The sequence below is a fragment of the Macaca thibetana genome, chromosome 15, assembly GCF_024542745.1.
Source record: "Macaca thibetana thibetana isolate TM-01 chromosome 15, ASM2454274v1, whole genome shotgun sequence".
In the NCBI taxonomy this organism is placed as follows: Eukaryota; Metazoa; Chordata; class Mammalia; order Primates; family Cercopithecidae; genus Macaca; species Macaca thibetana.
In genome coordinates this window covers 47,201,596-47,219,118 of record NC_065592.1, presented here as the reverse complement: position 1 = coordinate 47,219,118, position 17,523 = coordinate 47,201,596, and the positions used below count along the sequence as shown (strand labels likewise).

At 42.0% G+C, this 17,523-nt stretch overlaps 1 protein-coding gene and 1 non-coding gene across 3 annotated transcripts in view; both read right to left on the bottom strand.

Annotated features, from left to right (window-relative positions):
* The window catches only part of UBAP2 (ubiquitin associated protein 2), a 113,950-nt gene that overhangs the window by 23,278 nt on the left and 73,149 nt on the right, over positions 1-17,523 (bottom strand). For both annotated transcript variants that reach the window (XM_050760743.1, XM_050760745.1), the window contains 5 exons: positions 14,780-14,969; positions 9,884-10,097; positions 5,255-5,529; positions 4,293-4,462; positions 2,504-2,717 (listed from right to left, as the gene is read on the bottom strand). In XM_050760743.1, the coding sequence (XP_050616700.1) occupies positions 2,504-2,717; positions 4,293-4,462; positions 5,255-5,529; positions 9,884-10,097; positions 14,780-14,969 (1,063 nt within the window). The remainder of the gene's footprint in view (positions 1-2,503; positions 2,718-4,292; positions 4,463-5,254; positions 5,530-9,883; positions 10,098-14,779; positions 14,970-17,523) is intronic.
* LOC126938183 (small nucleolar RNA SNORD121A) lies at positions 14,256-14,337 on the bottom strand. Its single transcript, XR_007720007.1, has one exon. It is a non-coding gene; the product is annotated as a small nucleolar RNA SNORD121A (small nucleolar RNA).

Sequence of the window (17,523 nt, the reverse complement as noted above, 5' to 3'; positions counted from 1 at the left end):
CACGCACTACCACATCTGGCTAATTTTTGTATTTTAGTAGAGACTGTGTTTCACCATGTTGCCCAGGCTGGTCTCGAACTCCTGACCTCGGGTGATCTGCCCACCTCGGCCTCCAAAAGTGCTGAGATTACAGGAGTGAACCACTGCACCCAGATTCCTATGTGTTTTTAATGCTCTCAGCCATTTGGGTGCTTTTAAGACAAGATTCCTTGAGATTAGCCTGGGTAACATGGTGAAACCCCGTCTCTACAAAACAATTAGCCGGCTATGGTGGTATGTGTCTGCAGTCCCCACTACTCGGGAGGCTGAGGTTGCAGGGAGTTGTGATCGCACCACTGCACTTCAGTGGGTGACAGAGCCAGACTCTGTATCAAAATGAAGAAGAGAAGGAGAGGGAGGGAGGAGGAGGAGGAGAAGGATGAAAGAGGAAAGGAAGGAAGGAAGGCAGGGAGGGAGGGGAGGAGAAGAAAGAAGGTAGGAGGGAGGAGGGGGAGGAGCAAGGGAAGGAGTGGGGAGGGAAAGGAGGGAGAGGGAGGAAAGGGAGAGAGAGAGGGGAAAGACGAAGAAAGAAGAAAAAGAAGAAGAAAAGGAGGAGGAGGAAGAAGGCGATGACAACAAGATTCCTTCATTCAAATGCAGTTAAGACATCGGATGCATGCAGGCAGATTTAATATAGGAACAACCACAGTGTAGTTGTTTCTTTGGCTCTAGAAAGTCTTCTTCCTAAACTGGAAGTATATCTATACTTTTTCTCAGCTGCCTACACCAAGTAAGATGCTGCAAATGTGTGTGTGAGGGTGTATATATGGTAGGAGGGGTTCTTGTGGGGCAAGGGTTTGGATTTACTCATAGGATTATCAAGTCCCAGTACTGTTAATAAAAATTGTTGGCTTAAAAAATTTACTCAGAAACCTGGGATATATATATCCAGGTTTGCTGAGTTGTTGAGCTGAAATCCTAAGCTATCATGTCATATTTACAAAATAATGTCAAGTGATAAAAGGAACAAAGAGCCCAGTGTGGTGGCTCACCCTATAATCCCAGCACTTTGGAAGAAGGCCAAGATAGGAGGATTGCGTGAACCTGGGAGTTCAAAACCTGGCAATATCCTGTCTCTAAACAAAATACAAAAGGCAGGCAGACATGGCAATGCATGTCTGTAGTTTAGGCTCTTTGGGAGACTAGGGTGGGAAGATTGACTGAGCCCGGGAGGTCAAGGCTGCGGTGTGCTGTGATTGCGCCACTGGTCTCTAACCTGGGTGACAAAGCAAGACCCTGTACTCCCCCAAAAAACAAACAACCCGGCCGGGCGCGGTGGCTCAAGCCTGTAATCCCAGCACTTTGGGAGGCCGAGACGGGCGGATCACGAGGTCAGGAGATCGAGACCATCCTGGTTAACACGGTGAAACCCCGTCTCTACTAAAAAATACAAAAAATTAGCCGGGCGCGGTGGTGGGCGCCTGTAGTCCCAGCTACTCGGGAGGCTGAGGCAGGAGAATGGCGTGAACCCGGGAGGCGGAGCTTGCAGTGAGCTGAGATCCGGCCACTGCACTCCAGCCCGGGCGACAGAGCGAGACTCTGTCTCAAAACAAAAACAAAAACAAAAACAAAAAACAAACAACCCACAGAATTGCTCACATTGCATGCTCACATATTAATTTTTAGCATTTCTTATCAATAAAGTATCTTTAATTAAGATATCCACATTGTAACTTTTATATGCACTAGGAAACCAAAAATTAGCACAACTTTCTTTATTGCAGTAGTCTGAAACAACCTGCAGTATCTGCAAGGTATTCCTGTAGTGTTATCCATATTATTTTAATTTTCTGGAAGAGAATGATGTTCAGGTATTACTAGTGTGACATGAAAATAGTAAAAACAGCTGATTTGGCCTAGCAGAAATGTGTATACTTACTTGTTTTTTTTTTAAGTTTCCTTCTAAGATTCTCAGGAGATATTGGTACATCTGAACTTAACAGAAAGCAATACAATTGGCAATGACCACCAGATATGCAGCTAGCAAGAATCTAGAAGGGTAACACTTTAAAACTATCAAAAATAGATCTGGTTCCTTTATCTACAGTCCAGTATTATTAACAAGCTAGGTAGGGAATACACAATTTTAACACAAAAATACCTAACAGTGATGAAGACGCAAATACATTCAAAGCAAATGGGGCAATCAGAGAGAAAGCAGTACAAGAAATATTCAGAGATATTTCAGACAATGTAGAAGTACCCAGTACTACAGCCGAAGTGCTCATAATACGTGGATGCTTGGTTTTCTCCACAAAGTGTATGAACTTGTGGATCTATCCACACACTCAAGAGCATGGGTGCTAGAGATGCCCACTGTAAACAAACTCAATGAACTATAAGGATTCTACCCAAAAGGTCAATTTGTAAAATAAAATCATATCCAAGAAGCATTAATTTAACCAAACATTAATTTCCAAATAAGACAGACATCTTATGAGAAAAAAACTAAAATACCACTTACCATGATGGTTCCTGGAGCTGACTCTGATGAACTCACAGGGCTTTGGTATGGGATCCTGTTATGCACAGAACTCTGGTCATAAGAGGAAGAAGTTGCTACTGGACTAGCAGAACTCAGTGATGAGCTGGTCAGACTGCAGGAGGTAATGACAGAAGTTGTATATGTGGAGTTCTGTACTGCACTGGTCATTGGTAAAGATGTATTCAAAGGCTCACTGAAAAGAGTCAAAGATATTCAACATAATTTTGTTACTTTAAATAGCTTCATGAAAAAAATAAAAATAAACAGCTTCAAGAGATGCAACTACTTCATCAATTTATTGTCCCAAATGAGACTCACCTAATTTACTGAGAGATAGGGGGACATCTTTAAGAATACTTAGGCTGGGCACAGTGGCTCACGCCTGGAATCCCAGCACTTTGGGAGGCCAAGGTGGGCAGATCCTGAGGTCAGGAGATTGAGACCATTCTTGCCAACATTCTGAAACCCCATCTCTCCTAAAAATACAAAAATTAGCAGAGCATGGTGGCGGGCACCTGTAATCCCAGCCACTCTGGAGGCTGAGGCAGAAGAATCACTTGAACCTGGGAGGCAGAGGTTGCAGTGAACCAAGATCGCGCCACTGCACTCCAGCCTGGCGACAGACTGCGACTCCGTCTCAAAAAAAAAAAAAAAAAAAAAAAAAAAGAATACTTAAGAAGATTCTTTAAGGAATCCAGGTGTTTGAGACCATCTTTAAAAAGGGAACTTAAACAAGTATCAGGTTTTGCCTCTGGAATGTGGAAAAACTAAAACAACAACAACAACAAAGTCAGCCAGGCATGGTGGCTCATGTCTGTAATCCCAGCACTTTGGAAGGCTGAGGCAGGCAGATTCATTGAGCTCCAGAGTTTGAGGCTGGTCTGGGCAACACGACGAAACCCCGTGTCTATAAAACGTATTAAAAAATTAGCTGGGCGTGGTGGTGCACACCTGTAATCCAAGATACATAGGAGTCTGAGGCAGGAGGATCACTTGAGCCTGGGAGGCAGAGGTTGCAGCGAGTCAAGCATGCCACTTCACTCCAGCCTGGACAACAAAGCAAGACTCTATCTCAAAAAAAAAAAAAAAAAAACCCACAAAAAAACTAAAATCTGAGATTTTGTATTTATAAAATATTCCACTGAAGAAAATTACTGCTGCAAAGATGTGAAGAAATTAGATCCCTCACAGACTACTGGTAGGAATGTAAAATGCTACAGCCACAGTGGAAACAGTATGGGAGTTTCCCAAATGGTTAAGTTACCATATGACCCAGCAATTCTACTCCTGGGATATACATCCCGAAGAACAGAAAGCATGCAAAACTTGAAACCAAATGTCCACAGTAGCACGATTCACTATAGTCAAAAAGAGCAAACAACCCAAATGTCTACCAACTAATGAATAAAATGTGGTGTATCAACACAATGAAATATTTGGCAATAAAAATGTTACATTAAACATGGGTGTACCTTGAAAACTTATACTAAGTGAAAGACCAGACATAAAAGGCCACATATTCCAAGATTCCAGTTATATGAAATGTCCAGGTAGGCAAATCCAGAGACAGATTATTGGTTGCTAAGGGGCAGGGCAATGAAGAAATTGAGACTGTCTGCTACAGGTATGGGGTTTCTCATGGAGATGATGGAAGGTCTGGATAAACACTGAGGACAGCTGGACAATCTATTACCACAGGATGTATTCTTTCCACCAGGTGATCTCTTAGGGTCTATTTTGCTTCATAACGAAGGACTAAATTCAGTACCTTAAAGACTTCGAATACAAGTTGATGGGAATCTGATTACTATTTTCACTGCTTGGAGCTGATCCAAATTCAGAGAGAGAAGGTTCTGACCCAAATTCCAGAGCCCCAAACTGCACATTTAATCCCGTGACATCTGCTGAACCAGGCATTTCCACTGCAGAAGCTGGGATCTGAAAAAGCAAAGCTGTCATGTCAGGAGCAGAGGTCACAGATTCCAGGTCACAAAGGCCTGTAACAGAGCCAAACAAGCATTTAGGTTCCCAGGCAATACTGGCAGGAAGGAGGAATTAGAAACAAGGAGAAAAAAGGAATAAGACTTTTCTAAAAAGAGAAAGAAAAGAAATAAGCTAAGAAAAATTAAAAGGTGGCTGGGCATGGTGGCTCACGCCTGTAATCCCAGGACTTTGGGAGGCCAAGGTAGGAGGATCATTTGCACCCAGGAGTTCAAGACCAGCCTGGACAACACAGTGAGATCCTGTCTCATTTAAAAAAAAAGGAGAAATTAAAAGTTAAACAGGAATGGTTGGCATTAATATCACCACCTGCATCTAAGAGCAATGGGGGGGAGTTGTGATGGTGGTGGGGAGTGAACACTGAGCTGACTACTCTATTTTTGGGGACTCACCAATGATGAAAGTATCACCTGGTCAAGGAACCATGCATCCTCCAACTATGGGATATGGCAAAACCCTCAAGAACAACAGTTCTCTGAGCCGTATCTTCAAATCTATACTTGAAATAAGGATCTGTGGCTCTCAGCACAAACCCACTCCCTCTAATGCTAGTCTGGTCACTCAGAAATGGCCATATCCTTATTATGCAATCAATAAGCTATGTGCTTGAAAAACACTGTATCCCAGTTTCCAAAACTTAGTATCCCACTACTTGAGCTGAATGTAAAAACAATTCCACCTTTAGGCCTGAATGTAAAAATAATTTCACCTTCATGATGAAATGCTCACCTTAGAAGCTGGGGGTATCCGCCGCTTAGCAAGTTTGATGTGTTTGGGCTGTGGCTGATGGGCAGACACAGAGATATTTTCAATGGTCATGCTGGGAAGCTGCAAAAGCTTGTTCACAGTGGAGGGACTGTCTCCAGGTGTTGATTCTCGAAGTTTTGCCTGGGAAGGAAAGGACTCCAAACCAGGAGGAGGAACAGTGACTGCCTGGCTCTGGTGCTGTTGTCGCTGGCTCAACTGGCTAAGAACTGGGGATGGCTCAGGTTGAGATTTGAAGTCTAAAAAAAGTAAGCAGCAATTAATGAGGCACAATGGCTTCAAACTCCCTCAATTGTTACTTATCATGAAGTGTTCCATTACCACCAATTTCTCCAAATCATTTCCAGCTGAATTTCTTAGGTTTTACACACACACTACGTGTAACACCTCATTTATGATAAACGGGAAAAGTTCCCAAATGGGCACGCACCTTGTTTCCTATCCAGAGAGATCTGGTTTATGTTTAAACATAGGGGGTGATGAACTCGTGAGAACAATATTGTGGTGCTATACACACCTGACCATTAGCTAACGGAGAATCATACTTTTATTATTTTATGGATTTTCTTTTTTTTTTTTTTTTTTTTTTTTTTTTTTTTTTTTTGAGACGGAGTCTCGCTCTGTCGCCCAGGCTGGAGTGCAGTGGCGCGATCTCGGCTCACTGCAAGCTCCGCCTCCCGGGTTCACGCCATTCTCCTGCCTCAGCCTCCCGAGTAGCTGGGACTACAGGCGCCCACAACCGCGCCCGGCTAATTTTTTGTATTTTTAGTAGAGACGGGGTTTCACCATGGTCTCGATCTCCTGACCTTGTGATCCGCCCGCCTCGGCCTCCCAAAGTGCTGGGATTACAGGCGTGAGCCACCGCGCCCGGCCTATTTTATGGATTTTCTACATAACTGTTAAAAATTTGAGGCCAGGCGCGGTGGCTCAAGCCTATAATCCCAGCACTTTGGGAGGCCGAGAGGGGCGGATCACGAGGTCAGGAGATCAAGACCATCCTGGCTAACACGGTGAAACCCGTCTCTACTAAAAAATACAAAAAAACTAGCTGGGCGAGGTGGTGGGTGCCTGTGGTCCCGGTTACTCGGGAGGCTGAGGCAGGAGAATGGCGTAAACCCGGGAGACGGAGCTTGCAGTGAGCCGAGATCTGGCCACTGCACTCCAGCCTGGGCGACAGAGCAAGACTCAGTCTCAAAAAAAAAAAAAAAAAAAAAAATTTGAGCCAGGCACAGTCGCTCATACCTATAATGCCAGCACTTTGGGAGGCTGAGGTGGAAGGATTGCTTTAGCCCAGGGGTACAAAGCTGCAGTGAGCTATGATTGTACCACTGAATTCCAGTCTGGGTGACAAAACAAGACCCTGTCTCATTCGAAAATTAAAAAAAAAAAAATTATTAAGTTTTTGCACTAATTGATGTATATATATACACAATGTCACAAAATCCAAAAGATGGCCAGGAGCGGTGGCTCATGCCTGTAATCCCAACACTTTGGGAGGCCAAGGCAGGCGGATCATGAGGTCAGGAGATCAAGATCATCCTGGCTAACATGGTGAAATCCGTCTCTACTAAAAATACAAAAAAATTAGCCAGGCGTGGTGGCGGGCACCTGTAGTCCCAGCTACTCGGGAGGCTGAGGCAGGAGAATGGCGTGAACCTGGCAGGCAGAGCTTGCAGTGAGCTGAGATCGCGCCACTGCACTCCAGCCTGGGCGAAAAAGCGAGATTCTGTCTCAAAAAACAAACAAAAAAATCCGAAAGATACAAGAATATGTATGACGAATATTAAGTTTCTCTTCCACACTACCCTCCCATACTTGCTCCACAAAGGCAAACACTATACCCAGTTTTCCTGAATGTCTCTTTCAGAGATACTATATCACTATATACAGAGAGACAGACAGACATATATATACACACACTATATATCTTACTGTCTCACAAATAATTTAATTTCCATTGAGTGTTTCACATTAATGTGCAAAGAGCTACTTCATACTCATTTTGATGACTATACAGAAATCTAGTATACATAGGTATCATTTCATAAAACCAGTACTGTATTAATGGACTTTTAGGTCAAATCTTTTGCTATTAAAAGCAATGCACTAATGAATATATTTGTATGTAAGATGTTTTAAGTACAAGTATACCTGTAGGATCAACTGCTAGGATAAAGTTGCTCCTTCACAGGGTATATTTTGAATTTTGACAAATATTATAAAATTACTGTCCACAGATAGGACACATCCTTTTTAACACACTCTAATACCAAACACTTTTGAATTTCCTGGTTCAATTGGTGGAAAATGGCGTTAAAAAATACAAATTAAAGTGATATAAATGTGCTTAGTATCATTTCATATACTTAAGTGTTCTTTACTTATAGACTGTGTTCTTACCTCTTTAGCCAGTTTTTTAACCTGTTTGTTGTTCTGCTTTTACTCTTTATATGTTAAGGAAATTCACTCTTTTTGTCTATTATACAAATTGAGTATTTTCTTCATTGTCTGCCTTCTAATTTGGTGTTTTCTGCCATACCTAGAAAGGTCTCCCTCACACAGAACAACAAAAAAATTATTCTGTGTTTTCTCTATTACAGTTCTAGATTCACTACTTATGTTTAACTATTGTGACCTATTGGCATTTTGGTATAGAGAGCCAACTTCATATTTCAATTAGATATCCAGTTTTAATAAACTGTTTTTTCACTACTGATTTGAAAAGCCAGTTCTACCATATGGGACACAGGTTGGCCATCTTTTTCTCTATGGGGCCAGAGTACAACAACCTAATATTTAGCCTTTGCGTCTCATCACATTGCCCAGGCTGGTCTCAAACTCCTGGACTCAAGCAATCCTCCTTCTTCTGCATCCCCAAGTGCTGGGATTACATGAGCCACCATGCCCAGTTGGCTGAGTGTGAATAGAATTTAATTTAAAAAAACAAATGACACATCTGGTTTAGATGCACCCATTTTTGAACTTGGTATTATAGGCATGCACCAAATCCATAGGCTTTATAAAGAATATGGGAATACCACGGTTCTATCTAAAAAAGTCCTATCACTCACTAGTTATGTGTGCAGAAAAAGTTAATATAGGGACCTACAATTGCTCTCAAAAAGGCCTGCTTGATGACGGGACCCTGGCTAGTGTCTGAGAATTTGAACTGCTGGTATGTACTTGGCAAAGGGTGCCAACACACCAACCTATTAGAGTGGCTCACTGTGCTAAGAATGTCTGTATAAACGATGTGGTTTATGCTCAACATCTGCTTTCCTTCTAGGAAACTGTAATTTTGCTACTTGTTATAACAAAAAACATAGGCATAGGGTACCTACGTTTCTTGTCCCAACAAAAACTTTGGGCACTGAGTCTCTAATGATTTCCCTTGGTAGATATCACTTCAAACTCAGGAGTGGTCTCAGGTACTTCCAACACAGTAAGTCATTTCACAGAACAGAGAAATATGCTTCCCTGTCTTGCTATATGCCCTAACCATAAACCAGCCCACATGGCCAGTTCCATAATTAATGAAATCCCCTGCTATTCCTTAATACAGTGTGGCATGTGAGTGCTGGTGGGGAATAGTGGCTTAATGTCACAATTTCTGTGGGAGTTTAGTTTAGAAAACATCCAGTCTATACATGGGGCCTCTACAATACAAACCACAGATTGTAAAGCTTGATGAAATCATAGCTGATACTTCGAAATGTTAGAATGAGAAAGCATGAGAGTGTGAGTTAAAATACTGTCCAGGCTGGGCGTGGTGGTTCACACCTGCAATCTCAGCACTTTTGGAGGCCGAGGTGGGCGGATCGCCTGAGTGCAGGAGTTCCAGACCAGCCTGGGGAACATGGAAAAATCCTGTCACATAAAAAAATACAAAAAAACCAGCCAGGAGTGGTGGCATGTGCCTGTAGTCCCAGCTACTAGAGAGGCTGAAGTGGGAGGATCAACTGAGCCTGGGAGGTCAAGATGGCAGTGACGCGCTACTGCACCACTGTACTCCAGCCTGTGCAACAGAGCAAGATCCTGACTCAAAAAAATAATACTAAAATAAAATAATAGAGTAAAATATTGTCTAGGCTGGATACAGTGGTGCACATCTGTAATCCCAGCTACTCAGGAGGCTGAGATGAAAAGACTGCCTGAGGCCAGGAGGTGGATGGAGATTAGCCTGGGCAGCACAGGAAGACCCATCTCAAAAAAAAAAAAAAAAAAAAAAAAAAAAGTCTTAAAATAAGTTTTCCACATTCTATCACCATCCTATTCTAATACAGCTCAGAAAATTCTGTCTGTGCATTTACACAAAGTGTTAGATGGTCATATTTGTATGCTTTTACCATACTCTTCAAGGTATGTACTACCACCACCACTACTACTAACAATGAAACTATCAAGAACAATAAAAACAAAAAAATGCAGGTATTGTACAACAAAGGAAGACTGATTTAACTGAGAAACTGCAAGAGTTCTACTAAAAAGAAACATCTCTGGACAAATTCCACATTAGTGTTCACAAGTCAATACTCTGCGCCAAAGTTTGAAACGTCCTCAGTGGGGGCAAACTCACAAACAATGTATACCTACCAAAATGACTGAGGACTGAGGACTGGGATGTTGGGGGCTTGAGGTCCCAAGAAGTAGTAGTTGTAGGGTGACTTGTACTATTCTGCTGTGTACTTGGGGTGGTGGTAAACTGGCCCAAACTCGGAGCTTTCAATGGGTCCAAAATCTGGGAGTTGGTGATGGTTGCCATTTTTGGTGGTGCAAGCTCTCCAAATCCTGAGCCAAGGACGGATGACTTTAAAAGGGGGATAAAAGAACAAATCCTCAGCAATACAGAATTTCTACCCAAGGCTTTAAAACACATCAGTATTTTCACAAGTATGTTAAAACCTGTAATCTAAAACATATGAATTACTAAAATATAACTTAGAAAATACTACATGAAAATATTACTATGCAATAAAAATTGACTAAATAAATATAGCTATCCTTCCTCATTCTGACATAAGAAGTTAAAAGGAAGGGAAATATTTGCCATGAATTTGAAGAAATCAATTTTTTAAAAAGTGATATTGGCCAGGCTTGGTGGCTCACGCCTGTAATCCCAACACTTTGGGAGGCCAAGAAGGGCGGATCACAAGGTCAGGCAGATCACGAGGTCAGGAGATCAAGACCATTCTGGCTAACACAGTGAAACCCTGTCTCTACTAAAAATACAAAAAAATTAGCCAGGAGTGGTGGCAGGAGCTTGTAGTCCCAGCTACTTGGGAGGCTGAGGCAGGAGAATGGCGTGAACCTGGGAGGCGGAGCTTGCAGTGAGCGAAGATCATGCCACTGTACTCCAGCCTGGGCAACAGAGTGAGACTTCGTGTCAAAAAAATAAATAAATAAAATAAAATAAAATAAAGTGATGTCACTAGTTCACAATTAAATATCATTATTTAAAAAAACTAAAGAGGAATGCCATGAAATACATGACAAAGATATACTTGACCAACAAAAACACATTATTTTCCTAATCTGTGAACCACAGTCTTCATCTTTAATGATTACAAGATGTTCAGTCAAAGAAGAGATCAGTGTGAGATGACCCCACAAGATCAAATACAGGTCAGGTTGGGCACGGTGGCTCACACCTGTAACCCCAGTACTTTAGGAAGCCGAGGTGGGTGGATCACCTGAGGTCAGGAGTTAGAGACCATCCTGGCCAACATGGTGAAACCCCGTCTCTACTAAAAATACAAAAATTAGCCAGGCATGGTGGCGCACGCCTGTAATCCCAGCTACTCGGGAGGCTGAGACAGGAGAACAGCTTGAACCCAGGAGGTGGGGGTTGCAGTGAGCCGAGATTGCGCCACTGCACTCCAGCCTGGGTGACAAAGTGAGACTCCGTCTCTCGTGTGTGTGCACGCATGCATGCGTGCACACACACAAGATCAAATAGGTCAAAGAACTGAACTTAAGGGTTAATATTCCAAAATGAGGCACTGCAATACACAGGTATTTGAAGTTGAGCAAATACCATGGACACTATTTTCATTTCAAGCTGTTTAGACGACTAACACCACCAAATATGCTCCATAAATAAGCACAAAGAAAATAATGTTACTCTTCCTCCATTTGTCCTGTCAGGTCGATATCCAAAGAGGATGAACTATAAAAGACAATGGAAGATCAACTACATTTTTACATATCCAGATCATTCTGAAATGTAAGTTCTTCATCAAAAATAATATTTCTTTTCCTTTTTTTTTGAGATGGAGTCTCGCTCTGTCACCCAGGCTGGAGTGCAGTGGCATGATCTTGGCTCACTGCAAGCTCCGCCTCCTGGGTTCACTCCATTCTCCTGCCTTAGCCTCCCGAGCAGCTGGGACTACAGGCGCCCACCACCACGCCCGGTTAATTTTCTTTTTTAATTTTTTTTTATTTTTAGTAGAGACGGGTTTTCACCATGTTAGCCAGGATGGTCTCGATCTCCTGACCTCGTGATCTGCCCGCCTCGGCCTCCCAAAGTGCTGGGATTACAGGCGTGAGCCACCACGCCTGGCCCAAAAATAACATTTCATATCCATTTAAGGTCAAAAACAAGCACTTTGCCTTCCCACAAGTAAGTTGAAACAATTACTTCTATTATCAACATTCAAAGGCAAGGAATATCCCAGTTGTATAGAAATCCAAACTTCTCCACTTTGAGTAAAACATTAGGTTACAGACAGCTGTGACACAGAATCCGCTCATACTGAAACAGTTGTGCTAACATTACTTATCACTGCTCCAGATTGTTTTTTCAGGTTGCCCAATAAACCAGTCTGAGGTTGCTACCAAATTGCAAAAATCCAGCTCAAGTCCACTGATTCAATGAAGGCTTCCGAGGTGATGACTCTCTTCATCCTATTATCCTACATAATCCCTAACATGCATCAGCTAGTTTTATCAAATGCACTGTGTGCTTTACAACACAGCGAAATCACTGAATCAATGACTACTGCCGTGCCCTAGGTAATACATAGCATAGGCCTCTTAAGTCCACCTACACATTTAAATCAATGGAGAGACTTTTAAAATGTATACAATACACACATGTGCACACATGCACATACACACAAACACAAACAGTGCCCAAATTCCAATCCCAAAGATGAAGACACGTTTTGTTTCAGAGACTCGGGAAATACCATCCCCACTTCTGTTGCTGTTGTTATTTACTAGGTTCTCCAGGGATTTTACTTTACAATAATTATTATTTAGAGACAAGGTCTTGCTGTCAACCCAGGCTGGAGGGCCACAGAACAAACTCCTGGGCTCAAGTGATCCTCCCACGCCAGCCTCTCAAGTAGCTGGGACTACACTAGCGAAGATTACAGGGCATGTGCCATGATGCCCAACTTATTTTATTTTAGCAAGATGAGGTCTCGATATGTTGCCGGGCTGGTCTCAAATTCCTGGCATCTCAAAATCTTCCTGCCTCAGCCTCCCAAATTTCTGGGATTTACAGCGATGAGTCACCATGCCTGGCCTCCCCAGTGATTTTTTTTTTTTTTTTTGAGATAGAGTTTCTCTCTTGTCGCCCAGGCTGGAGTGCAATGGCACGACAGCTCACTGCAACCTCCACCTCCCGTGTTCAGGTGATTCTCTTGCCTCAGCCTCCCGAGTAGCTGGGATTATAGGCGCCCACCACCAGGCCTGGCTAATTTTTGGTAGAGATGGGGTTTTACCACGTTGGCCAGGCTGTCTCGAACTCCTGACCTCAGGTGATCCGCCCACCTTGGCCTCCCAAAGTGCTGGAATAACAGGTGTGAGCCACTGCGCCCAGCCCCCAGTGATTTTTAAAGTGCTGTAAGGTTGAGAACCACTGCTCTAATACAACACCACACAAACAATTCTTATTCTGCCTTCTCATGTTGGTCATTCTCATGCTGGTCACGACATAAAGCAACATATCTGAAGATCGCTGTGAAAACTCAAGTCCTTCTTATCAATTCAGTGGACAGGCATAGATTTCAGCAAGTCAGGAAGGGCATTACATAATTATACCAGTAGTAGAGGGAAAGGCAGAGGAGGAAAAGACTCTGGTGCTTCAATTAAAAATCAGGGTTTTTATTAGGCCTTCTCAAAATAGAGAAACCTTGGGCTGTCCTACTTCAAGCACTGATACCACCTCATATACCAATGATACTAAAAACACCAAGTCCCCAGGCCCAACACATGATATGGCTACACAGAGTAGAAAATAGTAATTAAAAGTTTAAATATTCAATTCTTAATTTTATCAGGGTAAAACAAATGATTTGACTCAGGGGAGAAAATTGTTTCTCAGGAATAAATTTCAGGAAAAACACAGCAACAAACTAAAATAATTATCCCTAGTAAGAGCTGTAGTTCTGCGTCCATAGAACTTTCCAACTTCCCCTTGCCAGCTCAGAACTTCCTGCAGTTGGGTAGGAACTTCAGTTCACCATTCTAAAGCAACATTCTTGTATAAGCTATGATCTAAGGTTGTACTTCCATGAGCCTATCTTCACAGCCTTCACTAACAGTTCCTGAAGTTCTTTCTGGATGGGAGCTTAACTCACATTGGAAGTCAGAGTCATACAGCACTAAATGACACTGTTTCAATAAAAACACATCCAAACTATAAGGGCCTCTGTTAATCTTTTGGCATTTTAAGAAAATGTAGCTTATTTTACGGTCTTAGGGAAAAAAAAGCAAAAAATACAAGCACCTAGGCAGACTTAGAACTGTTTGTACATGATTTTATAGTAAGTCAATTCTGATAAACTTTTGCATTTAAGTAAATTGGAAAATAAGTGAGAAATTGAATATACTAACTATAGAGACAGAATATGAAACAAAATCCAAAGAAAACATTATTCAGAAGAAAGGGGTGCTTTCAATCTCAAGAGTGATCATCAGTTGAAAGAATTCGACAAATCATAAAAAAATTTTTATCTTTGTCCAGGAAACTCAGGTAGTTAAATTCCACATGGAATCATCAGCTATGTGCTTGGAAATTACCACATCATTGTTTTCTGGACTGAGATCTACTGTAGAATTTTCTGATGTTTTGTTTTAGAGATAGGGTCTCGCTCTGTCACCCAGTCTGGAGTTCAGTGGCATGATCATGGCTCACTGCAACCTCAAACTCCTGGGCTCAAGTGATCCTTCAACCTCAGCCTCCCAAGTAACTGAGACTACAGGCACACAACACCACACTCAACTAATTTTTGTTGTTTGCTTTTTATGTAGAGACAGAGTTTTGCTTTGTTGCCCAGGCTGGTTTCAAACTCCTGGGTTCAAGTAATCCTCATGCCTCAGCCTCCCAAAGTGCTGGGATTACAGGTATGAGCCATCATGCCCGGCCTTACTGTAGATATTCTTATATTTAGAAAGTAATTATAAGGCATGTATCATATTCTAGAATACATTTGCTAATGGGTATATTTCTTAAAATCCCATACTGAAATAATAGTGAGTTACCAGGCTCTGAGGAGAATACGAGTTGACAGCAGTGGAGCTGCCAGTCCCTGGTGCCATCTGATTGTTGTGTTGCGAATTTGTGAAGACAAGGGCTTGGCTAAAGCCCTGCTGTTGGGAAGTTTCAAAGGAGTTGGCTTCTGAGGCTTGACCGTGAGGAACAGGCTTCTGGAGCAAGGTTACCAGATCAATGCTAAGCAGACAAAAAACAATGAGGAATCAGTCATAAGCAAATCTTACCAACAAATGAATCTGAGAAGTCAATCAATATTAGTGAATTTACATTAAAAATCAAATGAGGAGAACCTTTGGAAAATGGGGTTTAAGGGGGCAAAAGGAGGGCATCATCCACACAAAAAAGCATACAAAGCCACAGAGACTGAAGCAGGGCTTCGCAGAAAAGAGAATCAAAAGGTGTATTGAGAAATTTTCAGAGTAATGACTAACACATTATAAACTTTGAAAACCTGGAGCAATAAAGTAAAATTAACCAATTTTCTCAAGTTTGGTTCACTTTACCTAGAATATTTTATCAATTTATTACCTAAAACCAGAGTTCCTAATAAATCCGTATTTTTAGGGAATGAAGACCTCACCTGCAGTAGACAATTCAGTAAGTTTCATTTTTTTTTTTTTTTTTCTGAGACAGTGTCTCACTCTGTTACCAAGGCTGAAGTGCAGTGGTGTGACCCTGGCTCACTGCAACCACTGCCTCCTGGGTTCAAGCGATTCTCGTGCCTCCCCGCCTCCCAAGTAGCTGGGATTACAAGTGTGTGCCACCATGCCCGGCTAATTTTTGTATTTTTAGTAGAGACAGGGTTTCACCATGTTGGCCAGGCTGGTCTCAAACTCCTGATCTCAAGTGAGTCGCCTGCCTTGGCCTCTCAAAGAGCTGGGATTATAGGTGTGAGCCAACCTACCTGGCCAAGTTTCACATTTATCTTAAATTTTTACATTCTATCCCAAAATACATTTAAGTGTGTGTATACACACACATACACACATACACATACACACGCCCATATAATTTTATCTTTAAAATATTCAGGAATAAAGGCACAGTATAGTAACAAATATATTGTTAACCAGAACTCTCAAAACACCCCCAGAAAGACAGATATTGCAATTTGGACTACCTGACAAGAATAAGCTACAAACTTCCTGTACCAACTCTTTTCTAAACTTACCTAGTGTAGTAGGACCTGCCAGATGCGCCAGATTACCTAACCCGGTAATGAATGCTAGTCAATCCTTTCAAAGGCCAGTTCCCATCAGTTCTCCTAACTGACATTCTCACCATGTCAATGAGACAGGCAGATTCTGGGACAATTCAAGACTCATTCCTGACACACGGCAAAGTTCCTAGCCCTGAGTTCCTCTCCCTTATAGACTATAGCCAAGTTGAATTTCATGACAATGATCCCAGTACATTCACTGAATCATAAATACAACAGAGAAGGTATGTGCATTTAACAAGAAACTCTGAACAATCTCAAAACAATATACTACAAGACATAATCGTTAATCATTTTTATTTCCCTACAATGAAATCTCATCACCATCTCATTTAGCATGAGATTGATCCTGTTAGGTTCAAAACTGTCTTCATTCCTAAGGTATCATATGTATCCAGTCTTATCTTTCCAGATCACTACACTTTGAAACCACTTTCAAAGGTGTTTAGAGTTAGTGTGAAAACTAGAATGTAAATAAATGCTCTTCAGTCATTTGGTTCAGTGCACATTCTAAGAATGTTGTTGTTACCCCATAAATTCCTTCCTTTTCTGTAATCTAGTAGAGTAAAACTAGTAGAACTCAAATAGAATAAGAGATCTGTATTAGTTCCAGAAGATCTAAATAAATGGTGCAGGAAGAAATCAAAGGATACAATGTATTAAGTTCATTCTGTCAAAAAAAAAAAAAAAAAAAAAAAAAACAGGTCTACAACAGTGAAAATAGCAACCATTTAAAAAGTTTAGGCCGGGCAGGCTGGCTCACGCCTGTAATCCCAGCATTTTAGGAGACCGAGGCAGGCAGATCACGAGGTCAGGAGTTCGAGACCAGCCTGGCCAATATGGTGAAACCCCATCTCTACTAAAAATACAAAAATTAGCCTGGCATGGTGGCAGGCACCTGTAAGTCCCAGCTACTTGGGAGGCTGAGGCAGAAGAATCACTTGAACCCAGAAGGTGGAGGGTGCAGTGAGCCGAGATCACGTCACTGCACTCCAGCCTAGGCGACAGAGTGAGACCATCTCAAAAAAAAAAAAAAAAGCCAGACGTGGTGGTCACACCTGTAATCCCAGCACTTTGGGAGCCCGAGGTGGGTGGATCACCTGAGGTTGGGAGTTCGAGACGAGACTAACCAACATGGAGAAACTCTTGTCCCTACTAAAAATACAAAATTAGCCGGGTGTGGTAGTGCATGCCTGTAATTCCAGCTACTTGGGAGGCTGAGGCAGAAGAATCACTTGAATCCAGGAGGCGGAGGTTGCGATGAGCCGAGATCACACCATTGCACTCCAGCCTGGGCAAGAAGAGCGAAACTAACGTCTCAAAAAAGAAAAAAAAAAAAAAAGTTTAACATGATGTCTGCAACAACTGCTAACAAATCACAAAAATGATTACTATTTGAATTCATCAGTGGAATACATCAATTAGGAAATGACTGAAACTCTGTCAGATCACCAAGTAGTAGTAAAATAAAGGTTAGCCTTGGATAAAAATGGAAAAAATAGAAAGAGACCC